At 35.3% G+C, this 12,564-nt stretch overlaps 1 protein-coding gene across 3 annotated transcripts in view; it reads left to right on the forward strand.

Annotated features, from left to right (window-relative positions):
• USP25 (ubiquitin specific peptidase 25) overlaps positions 1-12,564 on the forward strand; it is a 145,837-nt gene that overhangs the window by 30,028 nt on the left and 103,245 nt on the right. For all 3 annotated transcript variants that reach the window (XM_033232183.1, XM_033232184.1, XM_033232185.1), the window contains exons 2-3: positions 2,136-2,213; positions 5,485-5,629. In XM_033232183.1, coding sequence (XP_033088074.1) covers positions 2,136-2,213; positions 5,485-5,629 — 223 coding nt within the window. The remainder of the gene's footprint in view (positions 1-2,135; positions 2,214-5,484; positions 5,630-12,564) is intronic.

A 12,564-nucleotide genomic window follows, 5' to 3' on the forward strand; every position in this document is an offset into this window, starting at 1 on the left:
TGCAGGCATCATACTCCTTTACCATTAAATTCTTCAGGATATATTTCCTAATAAAAAAGATACTCTCTGACTATACTGGAGTTATCAAATTCAAGAATTTAATATTAATAAAATGTCATTACTAAGCTGTGCATATTTATATTTCTCCAGTTGTCTCAACAGTATCCTGCATAACATTTGTAATGGGATGCAGTCAGCTCCCTCTTTGGCTGACATGCTTCTTTAGTCTCCTTTAGGATGGAGACTCCACCTGTTTTTTATGGCGTAGACATTTTTGAAGATGATAGAATAATTATTTTTCATAGTGCCCTTCAGTTTGGGTTTGTGTGATGCTTCCTCAAGATGAGATTTAGGTTGTGCATTTTCGCCGGGGCTGTATCACAGATTATAGAGTGTCAGGAGGCACACACTGCCGTTGTATCCCATGGTTGGTAATACTAACTTTGATCTCTTGGTTAAGGTGGTGACTGTCAGGTTTTGCACTGTTGTTACAGTAGGTAGCTAGTCAGACATGAGCAGGGCAGAAGAGGGCCTCCCTCCAGGATGTCAGGCAACCATTAGGTGGTGGTCAGGCTGTTATTAACTAACCATCTCTCTAAAATAATAATAATTGGTCACAGCGGGCACCAGGGAAAGGCAGTCTCCCGATAGATAGAAACACCTGAAACTGGTGATCAGCAGCTTCCTGATAAGATCCCCGGATTTGAGTGAATGGGCTCAAGCATATATGCACTAAGAGGCAAAACGGTGGAGTTCAACTGATGTATGACCTTCCTTTAGGAACACCCAACTGGTAAGGGAAAAATGCCTTAAGTGAGCATGGTCACGATTTCAGTAAACACACTGTGTGTACAGCCCCTCTCCAGTGCTGGCAGGCCACTGCGCCTGTGGACAGCCACCCTATAGGAAGAATCAAGGGAGAAGAAATGCAAACCCTGGAAGCATGCCAGTGTGTAAAACCCCAAGTCAAAGGTCAGCTGTTCACTGGCTCTTTCAAGTTGCTCGTTTGGCCCCCTTCCAAGTATGCTTTCCTTCCTTTCATCCCTGTTCTAAAGCTTTTTAACAAACTTTCACTCCTGCTCTAAAAACTTGCCTTGGTCTCTCTCTCTGCCTTATGGCCCTTGGTCAAATTCTGTCTTCTGAAGAGGCAAGAAGTGAGCTTGCTGTAGACCTGTACGGGTTCACCGCTGTTAACAAAATAAAGTCATTCTTTCTCCCTTTATAATTTGTGGAAGAGAATTTTAAATGATGTAAATATTCTGTTCACGATCAAACTTTTCATTCAGTAGTTTTAGCATCCATTGAAGATTCCTGACTGAATTATTACTGAGATAAATGTGAAACATCTTTTTAAAAAAGATTTCAATAGATCCTATTCTGTTGACTAGGTTTGCTTTTCCTATCATATCCACTGTGATTAATTTATTTCATGGTACTGTTTTATAGTATTGGGAACTTTAAGAAATACAGAGATATAAGGAGGAAGTTGGCTTTTATGTAGGGGCCATCCAAGAGTTTGATAGTGAAATCCTGTCTCTCTACATCTTTTCCCCTCCAATACAATGTAATATGTATTCAGTTATGTAGGCCAATAGCATATAAAGAACTGAAGCAAATGGGGGCAAATGATCTATTCAATTTAGAATCTTTTATGACAGATTGGACAGTGAAATGATCCTCTTTTTAAAGTAGATCTGAGGATCTCCATGGTATAATTACCCACTGAGTTATGTTTTGCCAAAACATGTCTTTTCCAAGGATGTTTCTCTCTTTGTGCTTAACCATCATGGATAAGACTCCTTTTCTTGTTAGATGGCGTAAATGAGGGGTTGAAGAAAAAGACAGAAACTGCTAATTAAATAAGACTTATTGGGGAGTAATTAGAGAAGATACCTTTTTGAAACATGAGAATGAAATAAGGGTTCTCCACAGCATAATTCATTCTTTCTAAAAAAATGAAATTGGCCTTTCTCAAGTTCTTTTTCCATTTTTACTCTAGTTTATTCTGTTTTGTTTGTTTGTTTTGGAAAACCAAAGGTTGTTTGTTTTGGAAAACCAAAGGTCATTTGTTTTCTTTTCCTAGTATATTTTCAGAGTTGAGAATATAATGATTTTGTTTTTTTTCCTCCCTCTAGCACCAGCAAACGTTTTTGAATCAACTGAGAGAAATTACTGGGATTAATGACACCCAGATACTACAGCAAGCCTTGAAGGTATAACCTCTGTTTTATGATACACAGTTTGTGCTATACGCTCATCTCTAGTGTGTATATTTGATAAGTTTTTTTTTTTGTTATACCATGTGGTAGTTTTAGAGATACAGGAATGGACTTTATAAAGTAAAATCCTCAGTTAACGAACATGTTAGCTTTCAGCAGTCTGATGTCCATGATACCTTAGAGTGACAGATAATCTCTTTCTATATATGAAATGCTTTTTGTGCAAAATAGTGGGATGTGAATCCTAATTCAAATGGATGGTTTTACTTACGAGCTATGATTTTAGAGTTTAAATGAGGGTGCAAGGTGGGTGTATTAGAGGATGAGGTGTAAGAGAAGGGAAAAGCAGAAAATTAATAGAAGGCTGAAAGCTTACATTTTACTTCTCCCGAGAAGCAGAGATATAAATTTGTACCCATTCAGCTAATGACATCCTAAGTTAAACGTTCAATTTCAAACTCTTCAGTACAGGCAACAACTAAAATGTGTCACTTTGGTCATATCTTAGTTGGACCTTCATTTTCACACAGACATCCAAATGAGTCATATCATATGGATACTCACATTGAAAAAGAGTGAATGAAAGCTATTTAAGAAACAGAACTGTACAGTATTTTAAGCTTATTTGCATATTACTACTGTAGGCTAAAAACAATATAGCTTTTTTGCCACTGCAGTTATATACACAGCTCTAATCCTTTGGAACTCGATTTCAAGCCTAGAGTTCTTTATTCATTTTTAGAAATAATCTATCCGATGATTATAATAAAAGTCATTATAATAATAAGTAGTACTGCTTAAACATTTAGTACTACCAGGCAGTATTTTAAGTACTTTATGTGGGCTAACTCATCCTAATAATAACTGTATGAGAGAAGTATTAGTTTCATCCCCCTTTTGAAAAGATGAGCAACAGAGAGGTTAAAGTAACTTGCCCAAGATCACACAGCCTGTATGTGGAGAAGCTTGGAATAGAAACCAAGGCAGCCTGATCCTAGGGTGCCACACTTAATTTATGCTTTTTTTACTAGAAGCTTTGCTTTACCTTATTCTCCCATCAGGAAAATCATGAAATAGTCATGTTTAGAGCATTAATGCGGGGTGTATGAAGCCACTGTAAGTATTTGGAGAGGAAGCAGAGATTATGACATTTAGATAATTGCTAGTCCCTTTTTATTCTGATAAATATCATTACTAAATTCCTTGTTTGTTTTCAGAAACTGCCTTTTTCATTATGTATTGCTTAGTATGAGGCCATAGCCTATGACCTTGCCAGGGTAAATTGGGGAGTTCGCTTTTTTTTTTTTTTTTTTTATCTTAGAAAATATATAGCTCAAATGAAGTCTTATCCACATTTCCTTTGATGTAGGTTGTGTGAAGCATAGGTATTTTTAATTTTCCAAAATTTTTGTTTCAGTTGCCAGTAGCTGGGGGAAAAGAGTGTATTTAAACCTTAATTGTTGCCCACTATAAATACTGACAAGAAGTCTACTTTTGGGCACCATAATGTCATTGATTAATTTCAGTACTTTTCATTTGAGAACATGTTTTTAGCTCTAAAAAGCAAATGAACTTCAAGTTGTGTAAATTCCTGCTGTTTTTTAAAATTATTATATGAGGTAATATATGAAAAACAGCACATTTCTTGGCGTATAGTAAGTGCTCAATAAATGTTAGCCATCGTTGCAATTTATTTTGTTATTAAATTACTTATTTAACTATAGTGTATCTTACATTTTGGATGAGTCACTTAGGAATTGTCTAATGATCATGACAGGTAGCATATTTGAAAGCTGTGGTGCTTTTGAAACTGCACCCTTATCCCTCTCGTCACTGACTGCTAGAATTGGGGTAGGTCTTGGGGACTTTATTCTGCCAGCTGCTCGGTCCTTAAATTCTGGAATCATCCTGATCCCACTTCTGTCATATCCCACATTTAATAAGACAGCAATAATATTGGACGCTCTCTTCTGCCCTTTCTCTCCTGTAGTCTATTCTTAATATATAGTCAAAGTAAACACTTTTAAAATGTAAGTCATACTGTGTCATTGCTTTTCAAAACACTCTACTGGCTTCTTATTACACCCATGTGCATGTCTAAGTTCTTAGGGAACCTACAGAACCTTTCATGTTCTGGTTTTCTTTTTTCTTTTTTTTTTCTTTGAGACGGGGTCTCGCTCTGTCACCCAGCCTGGAGTGCAGTGACGCGATATCGGCTCACTGCAAGCTCTGCCTCCCGGGTTCACGCCATTCTCCTGCCTCAGCCTCCCGAGTTGCTGGGACTACAGGCGCCCGCCACCTCGCCCAGCTAATTTTTTGTATTTTTGGTAGAGACGGGGTTTCACCGTGTTAGCCAGGATGGTCTTGATCTCCTGACTTTGTGATCCACTCACCTCAGCCTCCCAAAGTGCTGGGATTTTATGGGTGTGAACCCCTGTGCCTGGCCAATGCTCTTGTTTTCTGTTACAAAGATAGCTTCATTATGAATATCTGGGTTTCCTGTGTTGTTTCAGTTAACTGTCTTAGAGCTAGCGTTTTATTTGTCAGTTGTGCAGAGGATATAAAGGTGTAACTGGGCAAGTCTCTTCTCATTTTGCTGTTTTAAAAATTCTTATTCTGGCATCTGCCTTCTTCGAAATGAACTTTAGAATACTTTCATTTGGCTATGCTTTTGATGAGAACTGTGTAAAATGTATATGTTTAATTTGAGCAGGATTGTCATTTTGACAGTGTTGAGTATTTCTGTCCAGAGTTCTGTCTGTCTTTCCATAGTTCCACGTTATCAAGCCCTTCAGTACATTTTGCCATTTTCTTCCTGTGAGTCCTTGACATTTTGCTGAAATTTGCCCCTAAGTATGTATCCAGCACCCGGATTAAAAGGAATGTCTTTTATTGTCCTTGTTTGTAGAAGTACTAATTTAAATACCCATTTTGCACTGTTTCGTATGGCAAGTTCCAGAAGACATTTTTTAGTTTATTTGTTCAAAAGTAGAAGTTTGTGATTGACTCTTATTAAGCAGATAGGAAAGTAATGAGGACTAAGAAATTAGAGATGGATTTTTACATTGTATCAGTAGTTTTAATTAGTAAAAAAGATATTACTGTTGATACAGTATACTTTATGTATGATGCATTTACACTGTAAAATTAGAATCATATAGATTAATTGCAAATCTAAAGCAATTTTGTTCTAGAGTGTTAGTCATGGAGAATATTGTATAAAGTTATTTCAAAACACTTGATACTCTTTTCTTGACATTTGAAGGATAGTAATGGAAACTTGGAATTAGCAGTGGCTTTCCTTACTGCGAAGAATGCTAAGACCCCTCAGCAGGAGGAGACAACTTACTACCAAACAGCACTTCCTGGCAATGATAGATACATCAGTGTGGGAAGCCAGGCAGATACAAGTAAGTTTTCTTTCTTTTCGTATTATTTTAATAGAAACATACTGAAAAACTTTTGTTGGTGTAATATATTAATGTTGCTTAAGCAGAGGTGAAGAACCAATAAAGGACTCTATTAACCTTGATTCTTTTTAGTGTAGTTGAAAAGAGCATATATTATCTTTTTCAGAGTATAAGGAAAAGATTTTATGTAAGTTATATGGTTTTTCATAGAGCATTTCATATAGTATTTATTGCTTTGAAATAATCGAATAGCTGCAGTTATATTCATAAAAGGAAGAGCTAGAATTTTTAATGGGCACAGTTATTTTGTAGATTTTAAGTGCTGGGAGAGGCTTTAGTATTACTTCTGAGGTTAAAGTATTATTTCTAATTGCTGATAGGTTTACCATTTAATAAAATTTCCCTTTCCTTTTCCCCGCTTCCAAACGAAGCTTTGGTGAAGAGGTTTATTATTGTGTAATGAAATTGCCTTTCATCCAAAAGGAAAAAAAAAAAGAAAACTTGGAAAAAGTGTTTTGGAGATACACACAAATACATACATGTGGAAGATTCTATGTGGGACTTAAGTTTTTCTTCATAATATGAATACTTTATACTTGTGTAGCACACAGTTTTTCAAACTATGTTCAGTTACCTCCATGTCTCATTTTAGTTTAATAATTGTACTACATAAAAATAGTTACTTTTATGCATTATGGATTTACAAAGTTTGATTATTGACATATATTTGGAGAGAATTTCTTATTTTGTTTGTAGACATTCTCAAAGTGAGGAAGCAACTGGAAAAGAGCTTATTTACGTAGATGGTTATTAATGTTTATTGATAAAATATTTTAATTTTTAGTTTTCAGGATAATCTTGGTATTTTTGCTACACAGATGATCTTGTGTCAGAGAAAACTAGAATATTCCTGTCTCAGTTAATAGGTGATGGGAGAATTTTTGCAGCATCTGTAAGACAGACCCGTTTACTTAGTGTCTAAGTTCAAGGCAAACTGTGACTTGACCCCCATCCACATTTCTAGCCTCATTTTCCACTCTTTTCCTCCTGTCATTCAACACTGTGATAATACAGAACGGCTTGAAGTTCTCTCGTACTCAGTGCTATTTAATTTCTCTGTCTTTACATGTGCTGTTCCTTCTGTTTGAATGCACTCTGGCCTTTTCCTCCCTAGCCTCATTTGTTGTGGTCTTGAAAGATTTAGCCAAAGAGCTGCTTGCTGGAGAATGTTTTTCCTGGCCTCTAGCTAGGACCAAGTGCTTCTCCAGCATCCAGGGCATGCTTCTGTCTTAATGAGCACTCTGTTATTTTGAAATGATTTCCTTGAACATTATTGGTGCTCAAAAAATGTTCACTGAGTTATTTTTGATAATATGTGCAGTAAAGCTCTTTCAAAACCAATGAAAGGGAATGAAGATGAGAAGTTTGTTGCTAAAAGTTGAAAGAGAAGTGGTATAAATATCAGAAAATGAGTACTTAATAATATTTCGGATATTTCAAAGTTCCAAGACTCGAGGGGAAAAAGAAACTAGATGGGTGATAAAAGGGAAAAGGATAATTTTGCCTACAATGTTCCTGGTTTAAGTGAAGCAAACAGGAAATTGACTAAACAGAGATCATTGTTGTTAGTTGTGAACTCTTAATATAGATGTTATACTTGGTGACATGACATAGTATATTTATATAAAAGGGGGAAATTAGGATTATATGTGTCCTACACAAAAGAAAATATTTGCTGTGCAAAGTGAGAAAATACTGCATAAGGCAAGTGGTTACACTTGTTTAAGATTTTAGATAGGGAATAGTGAAAATATTATGGAGGACAAATAAAATTTGAATAGGTTCCCTTAGGGAGAAGGTGACCTAATTTCAGGAGGCATGTGTCTCATTTGCTGATAATTAAAACTTTTTTTGTGTGTTTGTGGATCTCTTGAAAAATATTCACGAAGTAATTTTATTTTCCACTTGAAATAGAAAGTAGAGAAATGAAGTTTCTCATGTCATCTCAATTGATTGTCATATTGAGTAAATTGCTTGCTGTTGTGGTTTCTTTATCCATAAAACACATAATACATAATATGTAAGTGCTTTCCCTCTAATCAGGATGCCAGTTGGGATAGTGTGTCCATAAAGTTGGTTTGAGATTATTGACAGCAAACAGTTGTAGGAATTTAATGTGGTGATTGTACTATGATAGTATCAAACCAGAAAAAAAAAATTAACTGATGGAGTAACAGTAACTTTTCCATTAAACATTCCTGCCAGTAGTGTCCAAATACAGTGTTACATGGTTTAAAACTGAGAAAGTGAGGAGATGTCATGCATTTCAGCAGGTATTAAAAAAATACTCTTTAAGTGACTGTGCAGTTACTGTTGAGCAGAAATGAAGTCCTGTATTTTTAATTCTTGGAACATATGGTAAAACATGTGGGAAGGAAAGAGAAAATAATTACAAATGGATATATATTCACATGCAGGCCTCTATTAAAAAAAATCTTCCTAACTGCTGTAGGAATGTGGAAGAATAGTCAGAGTGTGAGAGTTTTCAAGGGATTGTTGTAGATGTAAAAACCCTTTTTGAACACTTTCTCCATTTTGTATGAAATACATTGTTATTTAAAGGTTGACCACAGTTTCATTTAATTCTTTCAAATATGGCAGGGATTTTTATTTTCAACTTTTTTCCGTTCTTCTTTTTTAGGTATAAAATCTCTTAAAACCAGGGCTAAAGCGGAAACAAAGTCACGCTAACTTTAAGGATATTATCTGTTGGTTGCAGTGCTGACAAAACATCTGTCTTCTGAAATAAAAATCTCTAATACCAAATACATATGCCTTCTGTTGATGTAAGCTGGCATATCACTGTTTACAATAGACTGTTTCTTTTAGAAGGAATAAAACTTTTTTTTTTCTTTTTTTGCTGACTAGAAAAATGTAGTTTTTAAACTAATATCACATGGAAGTTTTATTTGGGGCATATGGAGAAATTTTTGTTTATGCATACCTGGTATGTCAGAGGCTAAACTAAATTATGTCACTGGATTTGAAAAACAATTTGTGAGCCTTCCTTTAATATTGAAGAAGTAAATGTATTTTCAGTAGTTGGACAATTATATGCCTTTTTGGTGTATTTTTTACCTTTTACTTTTGAGAAAGAAAGGAGACATATCAGGGAAAGCTTGTGCTCTGCATAAAAAAGAGTTTAGAAGTCGTATACCTGATGTCTTTATATTACTTGATTACATTCCATACTGTAATTCTGTTGAATTCTGGGAAAAAGCCCAAATCATTTGTACTATGATTAGCAAACATTCTAGGTAGCTTTTTTAATTATTTGGATATCCTGTCCAGACCAAATATTATAGATTGTCAAATGAGTGCCTCTTGTCCCTGGTGTAAATTGAGAATAAAATTGTTTTGGAGTTTTGCTGTCAAAAACACAAATAAAAATGAGACCAGGACATAGTGCCAGGTATTGAGCATTATAGGTGTGATTAGCAGTCAGAGGAGAGATTCTGCCAAGTTTTTGTGTCATGGCAAACTCTGTCATAGACATGACCATACAGGGTTTTCGCCCAATTTGAAATCTAATAGTAATGCTTTTTATTTCGTGACCATTAAATTCTTTGGAACATTTTTAAAACAGGAAAAAAACAGTATATGCTCTCCAGAACAAGATGTGCTACAATTGAGTGATCAAAAGATCAGAGGAATTTGGGTAGGTAATTTTAACACAGAAAGTAATGCCACATATTGACTTAAGTTTTAGAGAAATTGGTATAAGACTTGGAATGAGTGTTAGGTGGTAAGACTCTTCAAACATCTATAAGCCATGTTTTTTTTTTTTTTTTCTAAAACACCTTGAATTATTTGGAAAGATGACATTGAAAGGGAGGAAAACCTGGAGGTTCTATCCTAGAATTCTAGTTATGGCTGTCTTGCTTGGCCACAGTAATAGTGATTTAAACTGTGATAAATAGATCCAATTCTAGTGCTTTTATTCTTAGGATGATTCGCTTATGCTAAAAAGTTTAGGATATTATTAATTGAACACTGATACTTTTCCCACTGTCCAGGTAACTTCAGTTTTTCCCTAGGAATTTCTAAGATGTAAAACGGCTTTTGATGACTCACAGAAAGTCAAGATGAAGCCCAAAACGTGAGATGCTAAATGGTGTGAAAATTAGGTCCAACTGATAGGTGCAATTAGATGCTTCAGATTGATTAGATGCATTTTATTAGATATGAACTGCAGAATGACTTGTATAACTCGATTTTTCTTCAGTTTTGGGTTAGAATGATAGCCATGGTCTTTGTACTTTTGTTGACTAACATGGAAGATTAATTTTACTTGTTTTCACAATAAAAATTGAAAAACAGTAGAATTAATGACAAAACTCTGAAATGACTCCCTTACTACTCATTTTCCTTACTTACCAATGCTGCCACTGTGATTTTAGCAGCTATTATTAGAAACAGAACTAGACCATTTAAAGCTGAGCTGTTCAATATAGTTGCCGCTAGTCACACGTGGCAATTAAAATGAAATAATATTGAAATTCTGTTTCTCAGTTGCACTTGAAATGCGTAATTCTGGTGGCTACCAGATCAGTGCAGATAATGCAGCATTTCCATCATCACAGAAAGTTCTAATTTACAATACTCTGTTAGAGAATCTGAATTTAACAGTGAGAAAATTGGAAAAGTAGGAACATCTGAAGGAAACTGAGAGCAAGGGAGAATGGGAGAGTGGAGTGGGAAACACTTTATATTGTTTATGTCTTCTAGCTTTGAAGATTCTTGCAACATGATACCTTACTATGCTGTCTGCTCTTTCACTTGAAAGATGTTGAATAGATGGAGGATATGTTCTCATCTTCTGATCAGTGCCACTGTGAAGATGACTCACCAGTGTTTAGCTCTATTCCCTATTTCTGTAACAAATATTTATGATATGTTCTCATCTTCTAATCAGTGCCACTGTAAAGATGACTCACCAGTGTTTAGCTCTATTCCCTATTTCTTTAACAAATACTTATTGTCTAATATGTAGCAAGTACTTTCATGGATCACTAAGAAACCATACAGAGTCTCAGTTTACATAGAGGGAAGACAGTACACAGTAAACAAACAGTATCAGATAGTAATAAGTAGTTCCTGAAGAACCATGGACCTGGACGTAGACAAAGAAGGTGGTGGGGGTGTGCTTGTCGGCTGGGCATAGGATAATACGTGATTTTAGGTAGTGTGGAAGAGCTCATATTTGTACAGACACCTGAGTGAAGTGTGAGCATGAACTTTTTGGCTTTCTGGAAGTTGTGCATCCCAGGCCAGGGCCTGATGCAGCAGTGTGTTGGCCCTCGAGATGAGTGGTGAGGACACAACCTTGTTGAAGCTGAATGAGTGAGAGTAGAAGTGGCAGCATTCTCGTTTCTGAGCTCTTGCTGCACATCCTGATGTTCATATTTGCCTTTCTTTCTTAAGGGTATTTCCATTCTTCTCGTGGTCCAGGGTTTTGTTTTTTTTTTCTTTTCATAGCTCTTCTATCAATCTCCCAAAACAACCATTTGGTTTGCAGATCTGTCAGTTTTTATCTGTAGACTTTTCCCTTCAGTTACTCCTGCCCTGCTACATATTCTTATTGCAACTCTTCTCAAACTTCACTACCCAGTTTTTTTTCTGCTCTTGCACTCCCTTACTTAGAAATCTTTGCCGACAGTAAATATAAACTTGGCTTATTTTTTTCAAGTATTTCCCATAGGTTTATTCTATATAGATAAGGAAAACAGTGGAATAACTCTTTTTTTCCTTCTGAATTCAAAATCTTTACATATATAATAGTTCAACTAGATTATGGGCCAACTAGGCTTTTGTGAACTTACTTAGAAACCTAAGGTTCAAGTAAGATTCACTTACATAATTCACATTCCCATTTAATATAATATTTCCATGGGAAAGTGAATTATGAGTTAGGAGCAATGCATATATTATGTTTGAAGTCTAGTTCATTGATAAGTTGATGACTAGCATGTATTTTGGAGTTAGCAGAGAAATGTTTGGTAGTTGGTGTATAAGTTTTACTCAAATGGTATTCCTTTGAAAGTGAAAGATTTAGTAGGATGAGTATCATGTTTTGGTATATATTTCTGATTTTACAGGAAAAATGTTTTAATTTGGACTCTCTTAAAAATGTAGATTGCTGCTTAGATGCATTTGTAACATGATTTTGTACAGTGGCACCCAGCTAACTCTTCCCATGTTTGTGCTATTGAATTGTGTTCACGCCAATACTAGAGGGAGGGTTGGTTACAAATAATGTTTTTAGTGTTTTACCAAGGTCTTGCCTTGACACAGATATGAAAGTATTAATAATGCTCTAGCATTGAGATGTAAGTTTTACAAAGGCTAATTTTTTATAACTGATTTTTACCGGTTAGAAGCTGTTTACAGCCAGACTTATTCTCTGTTTCTTTTGTAAGCATTTGAGAATATTGAGCGCTAGTTTTTATTATAAATTGATAACTCATTACATGTTTTACACAAATCATTATTCCACTAAGTCCAGAAAAAGAATAAATTGGATTTAACCAGTCTGTTGAAATAACATTTTACTTTCGTTTACTGGTCTTAAAATTATATGAATTTGGTATGTGAGGTTATCTTTCAGGATTGCATTTGATAATGTGAGGCATATTTCAGGATCGTATGTGAGGACCGTATATGAGGGATCTTTCAGGATTCAGCTATCTTTCAGGATTGTCATATTGTTCTAAAATACCCTATGAAAAGAAGCAGCTTTATGGAGTAATAGGAAGATCATGGAGAAAATTGCTACAATTACAATGAAATTAAAATAATAAATAAACCTCCTCCATTGCTTAAAGGAAAAAGTCCCAGCTTTTCAGTTAAGGACTGTTAGTCTCTGGTCTCAACCA

Source organism: Trachypithecus francoisi, unplaced genomic scaffold (assembly GCF_009764315.1).
Source record: "Trachypithecus francoisi isolate TF-2019V2 unplaced genomic scaffold, Tfra_2.0 Lachesis_group14, whole genome shotgun sequence".
In the NCBI taxonomy this organism is placed as follows: Eukaryota; Metazoa; Chordata; class Mammalia; order Primates; family Cercopithecidae; genus Trachypithecus; species Trachypithecus francoisi.